Below are 11,900 nucleotides of genomic sequence, written 5' to 3' on the forward strand. Positions count from 1 at the left end.
TATCCTGCTGAGAGAACGAGTGGGACTGAGACACGCTGTACAACGGGACAGCGTGGGGCAATGTTGATATTTGACATCCCCTGTTACTCGGTAAGGTATACATCCTAAACCTGTCCCACTATTTTCCCTCCATCCCTCGCCCACATATCTCTCTGCACCCGTTCTCTGCCCCCCTCCCCACCCCCAATCTGTCTGTAGTGAGGCGTGAAATGGTGATCACTGTGTGTGTGTGTGTGTCTGTGCATGTGTGGGTGTGTGTGTGTCTGAGTGTGAGTTTTGTGTGTGAGCATCTGAGTGTGTGGCTCTGTGATTGTGTGTCTTTCTCACTTTGTATACGTGCAGTGCGTGGAGTTAACAAATGCGATATTAGACGAATGCTTGTATTATACATTGAAGTGTGTTTTTGCATGATAATAATAAGTGGTGTGATTTCTTGTCTAAGTACGAATTTTGCTTGCATGTTTTGAGCTAATTTCTCGGTGTTTAGATTAAAGTGTTTTCAGTGTGGGAGAATTTCTGCTGAAGAGTGTGTTTGATTGTCTGCTAAAGCACCTAAACTTTTTGTCGACCAAGGATTGTACTTGAAATTGTTTACAGGTTGAAAGTTGCGTGAGTTGTGAATTGTGTGAGACTGTAAAGGAATTTAGGTACCCGCATGAAATGATTGATTGCATGTTTGTGCTGTGAGAAGTGTGAGACTGCCGACGCGCTGCGGGACGTTTGGCCATTGTTCGTGAGCGAGTTTGATAAATCAAGAGATTACGAGTGAAGCGTGAATTGTTGGAAGATTGTGTGAATTGCTGAGTTTGTGTCCATTGTTGTTAAAGATGGGAAATCAGATCGAGCGAGATATGGTTGAGGATCCAGATAGTCCGCTCCAATTATTATGTCGCGAGTTTCCACAAAAGGCTGAGAGATTAAGGAACATGTGTTCAAGAAGGAACTGCAGATGCTGGAAGATCGAAGGTACACAAAAATGCTGGAGAAACTCAGCAGGTGCAGCAGCATCTCTGGAGCGAAGGAAATAGGCGACGTTTCGGGCCGAAACCCTTCCTCAGACTGATTAAGGAACATTTTGCGAGCATTGAATAGGAAATTGCAAGATGACTTATGGGCTGAGTGGGTCGTTGGAACATTGAAGGGTGTGAAATATATTGAAAAGATTATTTGGCAATGTAGTAATAGCGATATAGCGAAGGAGTTAACTGGATTCTGGAAGAAGTATTATGAAGCGCAGAAAGCTGGTAGAGAAGCTGTGAGAATGGAGAATTGACAAGAAGCAGCATTAAAGCTGGGAATAGAGCTGAAGATGATGAAGTAAACCGGCCTCCAGGCACCTGGGCAGAGGGGTGTGGATGTATTAGAGAGCATAAGGAACAAGAGACAGATAGATCTCCTGAAGGGAAACTGGCACCAGTAAATTTTGAATTTAAGGACAAGATGGGTGGCATTGGCTTTGAAGGGAGAGAAGACGAATATTTGGAAGATTGGGAAAGAGTTCAAATTAGAAGAAGTTCGCAGCCTCCACCATATTCCTCTTGTGTTCCCCGGGCTCCACCCACACATTGTATAGCTTGTGCACACAAGACATTCAGAGCCTGCAGCACCTTTAACACCACCTGCAGATTCCACAATAAAGTCTGCTTTACAAACAGCAGCAACACGAGTACACGATTCTTTGTCTCCATCCGCTTCACTATTGGCAGAGAGTCCAGTAGCTCACTGTACCAGTAGTAAAACAAAGAAGTAGCTCCAGTATTTAAGGGGAGAGAAGTTATTAGAGACACAGTACAACCCCCAGAGTCAAGAGCGGAACTCGCTATCAAAATAAGGAGGGGACCGGGGGACACAATTGTTTGGCGGCCACGCGCGCATGCGCACACTCACACACACGCGCGCGAGGCTTCGGAGGCTCAATCCAGCGCTAAATGCAGCTCAACTCTGCCTGTCTCACCGGGTTAACTACAGTCCTGTCTGGACTGACGGGATACCAGCGCTGCTTCTCTGTGCTGGCCATATTTCCCGCTAGTCCAGGAAGGGTTGTAGGCTCACCTGCCGGGACAGGCAGAGTTGAGCTGGGTTTAGCGCTGCTTCTCTGCGCTGGCTGTGGGCCTGGGGGCACCGCGCCCGTCTGACTCCAGACCAAAGATCCTATAGCGGAGGATCTTAGCTGCCGACCTCTGTTTCAGCTAGCCTAAACCTAGACAAATTAGACCAGCAGCAAGAGAACAGAGAGTCTTTTAGAAGGTACCGTGATCCCCTTGGTGAAGATGAAGACATATCTGAGGATGAGACAATAGCTGGAGACACTGAGGGAAATACCGATATGGCAAAAATTCTGAAGGCAGAGTAAGTATCCCGGAGGCAGTTTCCAGTCAGTTTCCTGCTTTTGATCCGATTAGTCAGTGGGTGCAAATAATCCCAGAACAATAGAGGTATATACCCCATGGAAACCCAATGAGATGATGGCAGTGTTAAGCAAGATCCCTGATAGAAATAAATCACCCGCTTCCTTTGTAGATTGCTTAAGAATTACAATGCGTGTGTACCACGCAGACTCCCGAGATCTATGAGCTGTGATACAACAGATACACCTCCAACAGAACATACCAGATGGTTAGCAGCCTTAGGACACCCAACTCATGAAGCACTGGCTAATGTGATCACTGATGGAAGAGCGAGGGAAGATGCAGTTTTAACTGCACTTGCCAATGCTCTTCAGAAGCCTATAGATATTTCAAAGATTCTGGATGTGAGACCAAAAAGGGAGTGGGAGCAGAATTATTGGAAAGATTTGCTGAATTATACGTGGATCAATCAGGGGATCTAAATTGAAGGAAAGGGGTAAATTCTCCTCAGTACTGTGCAATCTTACTGAACTGCCTTCCAACTAATGTGGCCGAATCGATTAAAACGAATAATATGGACTGGTCATAAAATAGTTCTAGTCAGATGGCCAGAGCAATAAGATACCACTGGAAAGATGTCAAAAAGCAGGAAGGTCAGCCTGCAGTAAAAACAAAAACAGAGTACATGGTTAAAAAGCAGGCACCAAACTCTGACTCAGGACCATGGAGTCATCAAATGTTAGCAATGAATGGAATGGGAGAAATTAGAGTTCCAGAGTATTTAGATCATTATTACGATAATGCGCCTGCCCGAGAGCCAATCTTAATGGGACCAAGTGGTGGAAGACATCAAATGGGGGACCAGATAGGTGCTATACTTGTGGAAGGGCAGGTCACTGGATCAGGGAGTGACCAACGAGAGGAAGGAACAGAAGAGGGGGGTCACCAAAGAGATTTCCAAGATCAGAGGGATAGAAGAGATTTCAGAGATCAATGAGATCAGAGAGAGCAGAGAAAATTAGGAACAGAGAAGACCAACATCCTTCTCTCACAATAACCCCATTTCGCTAGAATTTAGAAGATTGAGGGGGGATCTTATAGAAACTTACAAAATTCTTCAGGGGTTGGACAGGCTAGATGCAGGAAGATTTTTCCCAATGTTGGGGAAGTCCAGAACAAGGGGTCACAGTTTAAGGATAAGGGGGAAATCTTTTATGACCAAGATGAGAATTTTTTTTTTCACAGTGGTGAATCTCTGGAATTCTCTGCCACAGAAGGTAGTTGGGGCCAGTTCATTGGCTATATTTAAGAGGGAGTTAGATGTGGCCCTTGTGGCTAATGGGATCAGGGGGTATGGAGAGAAGGCAGGTACGGGATACTGAGTTGGATGATCATATTGCGGTGATGATCATGATCATATTGAATTGCGGTGCAGGCTCGAAGGGCCGAATGGCCTACTCCTGCACCTAGTTTCTATGTTTTCACGCCTATGATTGGCAAATTTAGTGGCGACTGGATGCAAATCTTACGAAGAATATGTGCTGTCATTACAAGTAGAAGGAAAAATCTGTACTTTCTTGGTGGACATAGGAACATCCATGTCATCACTCCAATCAATTTACAAGCTCCCTGAATCGCAAGATGTCTAGAGCCCATCCGGTTTTCAAGGACAAGACTGCCAGTTTCCCATCTCTGAGCCAGTTGAGGAGGTGTACAGAGGAAAAGCAATAAAGCATAGATTTGTGATAACAACTGGATTGGATTGCAATTTGTTCAAGAAGGAACTGCAGATGCTGGAAAATCGAAGGTACACATACAAATGCTGGAGAAACTCAGCGGGTGCAGCAGCATCTATGGAGCGAAGGAAATAGGTAACGTTTCGGGCCAAAACCCTTCTTCAGACTGATAGGGGGTGGCGGGGAGAAGGAAGGAAAAAGGAGGAGGAGGAGCCCGAGGGCTGGGGGATGGGAGGAGACAGCCCGACGGCTGAGGAAGGGGAGGAGACAGCAAGGGCTAACAAAATTGGGAGAATTCGATGTTCATGCCCGCAGGATGCAAAATCCCCACGGAGGTGCATATGAGGTGCTGTTCCTCCAATTTCCAGTGTTGCTCACTCTGGCAATGGAGGAGACCCAGGACAGAGAGGTCGGATTGGGAATGGGAGGGGGAGTTGAAGTGCTGAGCCACCGGGAGGTCAGGTAGGTTCTTGCGGACCGAGCGGAGGTGTTCGGCGAACCGATCGCCCAACCTCCGTTTAGTCTCTCCGATGTAGATCAGCTGACATCTAGAGCAGCGGATGCAGTAGATGAGGTTGGAGGAGATATAGGTGAACCTCTGTCGCACCTGGATCGACTGCTTGGGTCCTTGAATGGAGTCGAGGGGGGAGGTAAAGGGACAGGTGTTGCACCTCCTGCGGTTGCAAGGGAAAGTGCCCGGGGATGGGGTGGTACGTGAGGGAAGGGAAGAATTGTCAAGGGAGTTGCGGCGTGAGCGGTCTTTGCGGAAGGCAGACATGGGGGGAGATGGGAAGATGTGGCGAGTGGTGGGATCACGTTGGAGGTGGCGAAAATGACGGAGGATTATTTACTGTATGTGACGGCTGGTGGGGTGAAAGGTGAGGACTAGGGGGACTCTGCCCTTGTTGCGAGTGTGGGAATGGGGAGAGAGAGCAGTGTTGCGGGGTATGGAAGAGACCCTGGTGCGAGCCTCATCTATGGTGGAGGAGGGGAACCCCCTTTCCCTGAAGAATGAGGATATTTCTGATGCCCTGGTGTGGAACGCATCATCCTGGGAGCAGATGCGGCGTAGACGGAGGAATTGGGAGTAGGAGATGGAGTATTTACAGGAAGCAGGGTGGGAAGAAGTGTAGTCCAGATAGCCATGGGAGTCAGTGGATTTATAGTGGATTGCAATTTAATGGCCAGAGATTTGCTCTGTGCATTTCAATTAAAGATCGAGTGCGGCAATGGTGGGATAGTAGTGACCCCCTGGGCTCCCGAAAGGCAGTGTTATTCGACAGTGACCCCCCAATGGTGGTCCTTAGATTTGGATGAAGAACCTCCACACCATATTACATTGGCTTACGACAGGAGTCGTAAGGATATGGAGATGGAAGCCTTCTTTAAACCCTATGAAGGACTGCAAATAAGAATTTTGGCACTAGTTAAAGGCAAGGAGGGCATTGCGTAGTACGCCGAGGTACCAGTGAAATTATGGAAAAGGGCTGCAGCGGTTGCTCCACATTTCACCAACAAAGTAAATGGTCCAGCAAGTGCTAAAGATCTAGGAACAATGGTGAAAAGGGCAATTACCATGGCACACCCGAATAAATACTAAGAGCAACATTTGTCTAACCTGTATGTTATTATTAAGGATCGGACCCACGGTTGGATCATAACAAGAGGATTTCAGTACAGGAGTAGAGAGGTTCTTCTGCAGTTGTATAGGGCTCTGGTGAGACCACATCTGGAGTATTGTGTACAGTTTTGGTCTCCTAATTTGAGGAAGGATATCCTTGTGATTGAGGCAGTGCAGCGTAGGTTCACAAGATTGATCCCTGGGATGGCAGGACTATCATATGAGGAAAGATTGAAAAGACTAGGCTTGTATTCACTGGAGTTTAGAAGGATGAGTGGGGATCTTATAGAAGCATATAAAATTATAAAAGGACTGGACAAGCTTGATGCAGGAAAAATGTTCCCAATGTAGGGTGAGTCCAGAACCAGGGGCCACAGTCTTAGAATAAAGGGGAGGTCATTTAAGAGTGAGGTGAGGAAAAACGTTTTCACTCAGAGAGTTGTGAATTTGTGGAATTCCCTGCCACAGAGGGCAGTGGAGGCCAAATCACTGGATGGATTTAAGAGAGTTAGATAGAGCTCTAGGGGCTTGTGGAATCAAGGGATATAGGGGGAAGGCAGGCATGGGTTATTGATTGGGGACGATCAGCCATGATCACAATGAATGGCAGCTGGCTCGAAGGGCCGAATGGCCTCCTCGTTCACCTATTTTCTATGTTTCTATGGTTAGGTATCGTATAGGAAGTCCGTTCATGTTTGAGAAGAATAAAGAATAGTTGATCCAGTGCTTGACTCAGTGTTTTACTGAACTAGACTAAGGGGGTGAGCTGTAGGAGCATAATTACAGAGCCAGCGGCAGATAATAGATGCACTACATCCAATATTTGGCCAGGTACCATTACTGAGCCGCCTAAAGTGGAGGAAAGGTTTTCGCAACTGTGTGACTCCTCTTGAGGCTGGCATTACAAGTGAAACCCGAGTCTGCATATGGGATGATACCTCCCTCAACTACCAAGGGACTGAAGGCAAGTGAGCAACTCCCTCCTGGTGTAGACGCAAGTTGGGCCAGGTGGAAATGCCTCAATTGGTTGAGAACTGGTGTTGGCAGAGCCAAGGTGTCTCTAAACAAGTGGGGATATAACTCCAATCATGTCACCTGCGAATGTGCTATTGAACCACAAACATTGCAATACCTGCTGAAGTGCCCTCAACTGGGAAACCAATGTACATCGGCCGATACCGCTGCCGATAATGAAGATGCCGAGAAGTGTGCTCAGTCCTGGATGATCAATATCATCATAATCTTGTGACGTTGACTCGATAAGAAGATGATAAAGTCACATCCTAGATTGCTGCAATTCACCTGTCAAACTGGGGGCAGCACCGGATATCCGGCATCAGCAGCAGCACCTCGTGTCCGGGTCACGTGTCAATGCGGCTGCTTATCACGTCACAGCCCACCCGGCCCGAGCCGGGAACCACTGGGGTTTAATCCCGGAGCGCGGTCGTTTAAAGGGGTGGGCGGGAAATTGGTCAACATTATTCCTATTCCCTGGGAGGTGACGTTCACACATGGAGATGTTCACAGCTCCACACTCAGCCCGGGTCTGATTCCACGCAGACTCTCCAGCTGGTTCCGTCCATCTGCACTGAACCGATTCCTCCCCAGCCTGAAACAGTCGAGGAACAAAGAGGAAATGAACAAATTAAACAACAGTGTCAATAACAGGGGACTGCGATTAATATTTCAACACTACTTACAAATATCGCCAGAGAAGCCAGCGGATTCCCTGATATTTTAACACAAATGCTCACCTGATCCGTACCAGACTCGGGAGGGCAAGTATGAGGCGGCGAAGAGAGGCAACAGATCGGTCTGTGAGGGAGTCTGATCCCAGCTCCAGCTCCAGCAGTGAGAGCTTTGTACTAAGAGCGGAGGCTAGATCATTGAGTCCAGAATCTGTGAGATTGATACTGTCCAGCCTGGAGATGAGAGATCGAGGGTCACAGAGAGACAGGGTACGGTGTAAATCTCCAGTGTTTATCAGCGACACTATTACTAATCATGTTAATGTTTGGTGCCAGACACCCAGAGACTGCACAGACAATCTCATAGTTTGAAACTTACCACAGTCGCTGTATTTCACAGTCCGAGTTCCTAACACCCGCTAACACAAGTTTTACTCCAGAGTCTCCCAGTTCATTGTTCCCCAGTTTCAGCTCTGTCAGTGAGCGGTTTGTGTTGAGAGCGGAGGCGAGATCATCGGCTCCAGTATCTGTGAGACCAACAGCCCACAGCCTAGAGATGAGAGAATGAGGGTGAGACACGAGACAGTGCAAATATTTATGTTCAGTGCAGATACCCAGTGACTGTAAACACAATCTCGCAGTCTGAGACTTACCCCAGTCTCTGTATTTTACAGTCAGGGTTCCTCAGAGCCGCAGACACCAGTTTCACTCCAGAATCTCCCAGGCCATTCCCTCCCGTCCAGCTCCGTCAGTGAGGGGTTTGTACTGAGAGCAGAGACGAGATCCTCGGCTCCAGAATATGTGAGACCGACAGCGTCCAGCCTGGAGACGAGAGAGAGTGAGGGTGAGGGACACAGAGAGACAGGAGACGGTGCAAATCCCCAGTGTTCATCAGTGACACAATAACTGATCATATTAATGTTCAGTGTCAGACACCCAGTGACTGTAAACACAATCTCTCTCAGTCTGGGACTTACCACAGTTTCTGTATTTTACAGTCCGGCTTCCTCAGAGCCGCAGACACTAGTTTCACTCCGGAATCTCCCAATTTATTCTCAGTTAGCTCCAGCTCCATCAGTGAGTGGTTTGTACTGAGGGCAGAGACGAGATCCTCGGCTCCAGAATCTGTGAGACCGACACATTGCAGCCTGGAGATGAGAGAGTGTGAGTGTGAGAGACACAGAGAGACAGTGCAAATCACCAGCGTTTATCAGTGGCAAGATTACTGATCATATTAATGTTCAGTGTCAGACACATAGTGACTGTAAACACAATCCCTCACAGTCTGAGACTTACTGCAATCTCTGTATTTGACAGTCCTGGTTCCTCAGAGCTGCAGACACCAGTTTCACTCCAGAATCTCCCAGGTCGTTTCCTCCCAGGTTCAGTTCCATCAGTGAGCGGTTTGTACAAACAGCGGTGACGAGAATTTTGGCACCAGAATCTGTGAGGCCGATACGCCACAGCCTAGAGATGAGAGAGACTGAGGGTGAGGGACATGGAGAGACAGTGTAAATCCCCAGTGTTTATCAGTGACATAATTACTGATCATATTAATGTTCAGTGTCAGACACACTGTGACTATAAACACAATCTCTCTCAGTCGGGAACTTACCCCAGTCTCTGTATTTTACAGTCCGCATTTACCAGAGCCGCAGACAGCAGTTTCACCCCGGAATCTCCCAGCCTTTTCCCTCCCAGTCTAAACACAAACAGAGTAAGAAATAATCTGAAACCAACTCCCGGGCTGGAAAAACTTCTTCCAAACTGATATTTCTGGAAGCACCGCAAATGATTGAATAAATACATAGAAAATAGGTGCAGGAGGCCATTCGGCCCTTCGAGCCAGCACTGCCATTCATTGTGATCATGGCTGATTGTCCCCAATCAATAACCCGTGCCTGCCTTCTTCCCTATCCCTTGACTCCACTAGCCCCTAGAGCTCTATCTAACTCTCTTAAATCCATCCAGTGACTCGGCCTCCACTGCCCTCTGTGGCAGGACATTCCATAAATTCACAACTTTCTGGGTGAAAACGTTATTTTCTCACCTCAGCCTTAAATGACCTCCCCATTATTCTAAGACTGTGGCCCCTGGTTCTGGACTTCCCCAACATTGGGAACATTTTTCCTGCATCTAGCTTGTCCAGTCCTTTTATAATTGTATATGTTTCTATAAGATCCCTCCTCATCCTTCTAAACTCCAGTGAATACAAGCCTAGTCCGTTCAATCTTTCCTCATATGACAGTCCCGCCATCCCAGGGATCAATCTCGTGAACCTACGCTGCACTGCTTCAATCACAAGGATGTCCTTCCTCAAATTAGGAGACCAAAACTGTACACAATACTGCAGATGTGGTCTCACCAGAGCCCTATACAACTGCAGAAGAACCTCTTTACTCCTATACTGAAATCCTCTTGTTATGAAGGCCAACATTCCATTAGCTTTCTTCACTGCCTGCTGTACCTGTAAGCCAACTTTCAGTACAAGGACGCCCAGGTCTTCCTGCACCTCCCCCTTACCTAACCTAACCCCATTGAGATAATAATCGTCCCCCTTGTTTTTGCCGCCAAAGTGTATAACCTCAGATTTATCTGCCCATCTGCCCACTCAGTCCAGGTCACCCTGCAAACTGCTAACATCCTCTTCACAGCTCACACTGCCACCCAGCTTTGTGTCATCCGCAAATATCTGTGTTTGTGGTGTTTGGTGACTTTCACCATTTAGTCTCATTCCCCGACGATGGGGAAATGTTCCCTGTGCAGAGAACGGCTGCAACACACCTGACACGGGGGAGGGGGGACGGAGTTGACCACCGCAGACCTGGAGGAGGGGGCGGGGGAACGGAATCGACCACCGGCAACATGGGGGAGGGGGGTACGGAGTCGACCACCGACAACATGGGGAGGGGAACATAAAGAGGGGTGTCGTGCACTTAGGCAAAAGTGACAGCCGGCCCCATAAAAGGGGTGCAGGCCGGAAGCACAATATAATGAAACCATTTTACAGTTCAGTGTTAGCGTCAAACGGACAGTTACCCCAAGTGCTGACACTGGTGCAGAGCCGGTCCCAGCCGCCGGAGACCGTCACACTGAATGCGGCAGTACTCCAGATCGAGGTGTTTGATTGTATCACACAGCCCAATGACATGAGACAGGACCGCACAGTCAATCGGGGTGAGTCCCAGTCCACAAAATGAAAGTGTTTCCACACTTCCCAGTGTCTGCTGAGCCAGTGCATGATTCTGAGACTCAAATATGTAGTGCATTGCGTTCAGGAGGCTCATTTTATCAGCTTTAGTCCATGTTTTTCCAGCCCGGCGTTTAACCTCCTCCTTCACCCAGTCAAGCACTCGGCAGGTTGTTTGTTGAGGAAATCAACCCAGAAACTCCTCCAGGCCCTGAGCTGCCCCGGGAGAGGCGAGACCAGCGACAAAACGGAGAAACACTTCAAATCTCTAATTTGTCGTGCTGTCAGCTTCACTGAGGAGTTTCAAAATATTTCCGGGATCTGGAGTCAGGAATTGTGCGAGTGCGGCTACAAACTCTTGGATGGTGAGGTGCGGGAAGGTGTACACCACGCTCCTGGCTGAATCCTCTCTCTCCAAAAGTTCCATCAGGAACCCGGACAGGAACTGGGAAGGCTGCAGATTGTATGTGATCAAATCTCCATCTGTGAACACTATGTTCTTCTCAGCCACTCCAGTGAAGGCCATCTGACCAACCCTCAGTAACACGTCACGGGGGCTCTCAATCTCACGGCCGTGGTTTTTTAGGATGTTGTAAATATAGTCGCAATATAGTTGTGTGATGGTCTTGGGAACTCGCTGCGGGTCCCAGTGTGGTTGTGTGAAAAAGGGGCCCAGTGTCAGGCCGAGGATCCAGCAGTAGCAGGGGTTGTAGCTCATGGTGTACGGGATCTCGTTCTCCTTCACGTGTTTGAAAACAGCTGCTGCCACCGACGGATCTTCAAAATACCTGGTGAAACATTCCTTCCGTTCCTCACCAACAAATCCCATGATTTCAGCCCAGACACTGATCTTCGCCTGTTCCAATAAATGTAACATAGTGGGGCGGGTGGTCACCAGCACTGAACACCCTGGGAGCAGCTTGTGCTGGATTAAACTGTACACAATGTCAGACACTTCACACCGGGATTCAGGATCTGGGCACTGGTGCTGAGGTGCTGTGTCTCTCTGACTCTCAGCAAAATTGATTATGCCCTTGAATTCATCCAAGGCATCGAATATAAATAGCAATCCCTCTGGGTTCTTCCCGACTTCTCCCAGGATAATCCTAAAGTAAGGATACTGATCCAGAATCAGTTCGCTCAGGGTTATCCTGTCTTTAATCGTGTTTAAATCTCGGAATTTGAAACTGAAGATAAACTGGAATTGTTGGAATATTTTCCCTGTGGCCCAGTCATAAACAATTTTTTGCACCATTGTTGTTTTTCTGATCCCCGGAACTCCAGCCACAGAAGAAGTACTCCCAGATTTGGATTTCC

At 48.0% G+C, this 11,900-nt stretch overlaps 1 protein-coding gene, 1 long non-coding RNA gene and 1 pseudogene across 2 annotated transcripts; all 3 read right to left on the reverse strand.

Moving 5' to 3' along the window:
• Positions 1–6,891: 6,891 nt before the first annotated feature.
• On the reverse strand, positions 6,892–7,849 carry LOC116970285. The gene is made up of 3 exons (XR_004411094.1): positions 7,773–7,849; positions 7,460–7,627; positions 6,892–7,314 (listed from the first exon to the last, which is right to left on the reverse strand). It is a non-coding gene; the product is annotated as an uncharacterized LOC116970285 (long non-coding RNA).
• Positions 7,850–10,774, reverse strand: LOC116970286 (annotated as a pseudogene).
• Positions 10,775–10,851: 77 nt separating this feature from the next.
• LOC116970287 (NACHT, LRR and PYD domains-containing protein 3-like) lies at positions 10,852–11,898 on the reverse strand (the record flags this gene model as incomplete). The annotated part of the gene is made up of 2 exons (XM_033016959.1): positions 10,852–10,876; positions 11,042–11,898. Coding segments are annotated over 2 exons (882 nt in total), but the record flags the coding sequence as incomplete, so codon positions are not given.
• Positions 11,899–11,900: the final 2 nt, after the last annotated feature.

This window comes from Amblyraja radiata, unplaced genomic scaffold (genome assembly GCF_010909765.2).
Source record: "Amblyraja radiata isolate CabotCenter1 unplaced genomic scaffold, sAmbRad1.1.pri scaffold_701_ctg1, whole genome shotgun sequence".
Taxonomy (NCBI): Eukaryota; Metazoa; Chordata; class Chondrichthyes; order Rajiformes; family Rajidae; genus Amblyraja; species Amblyraja radiata.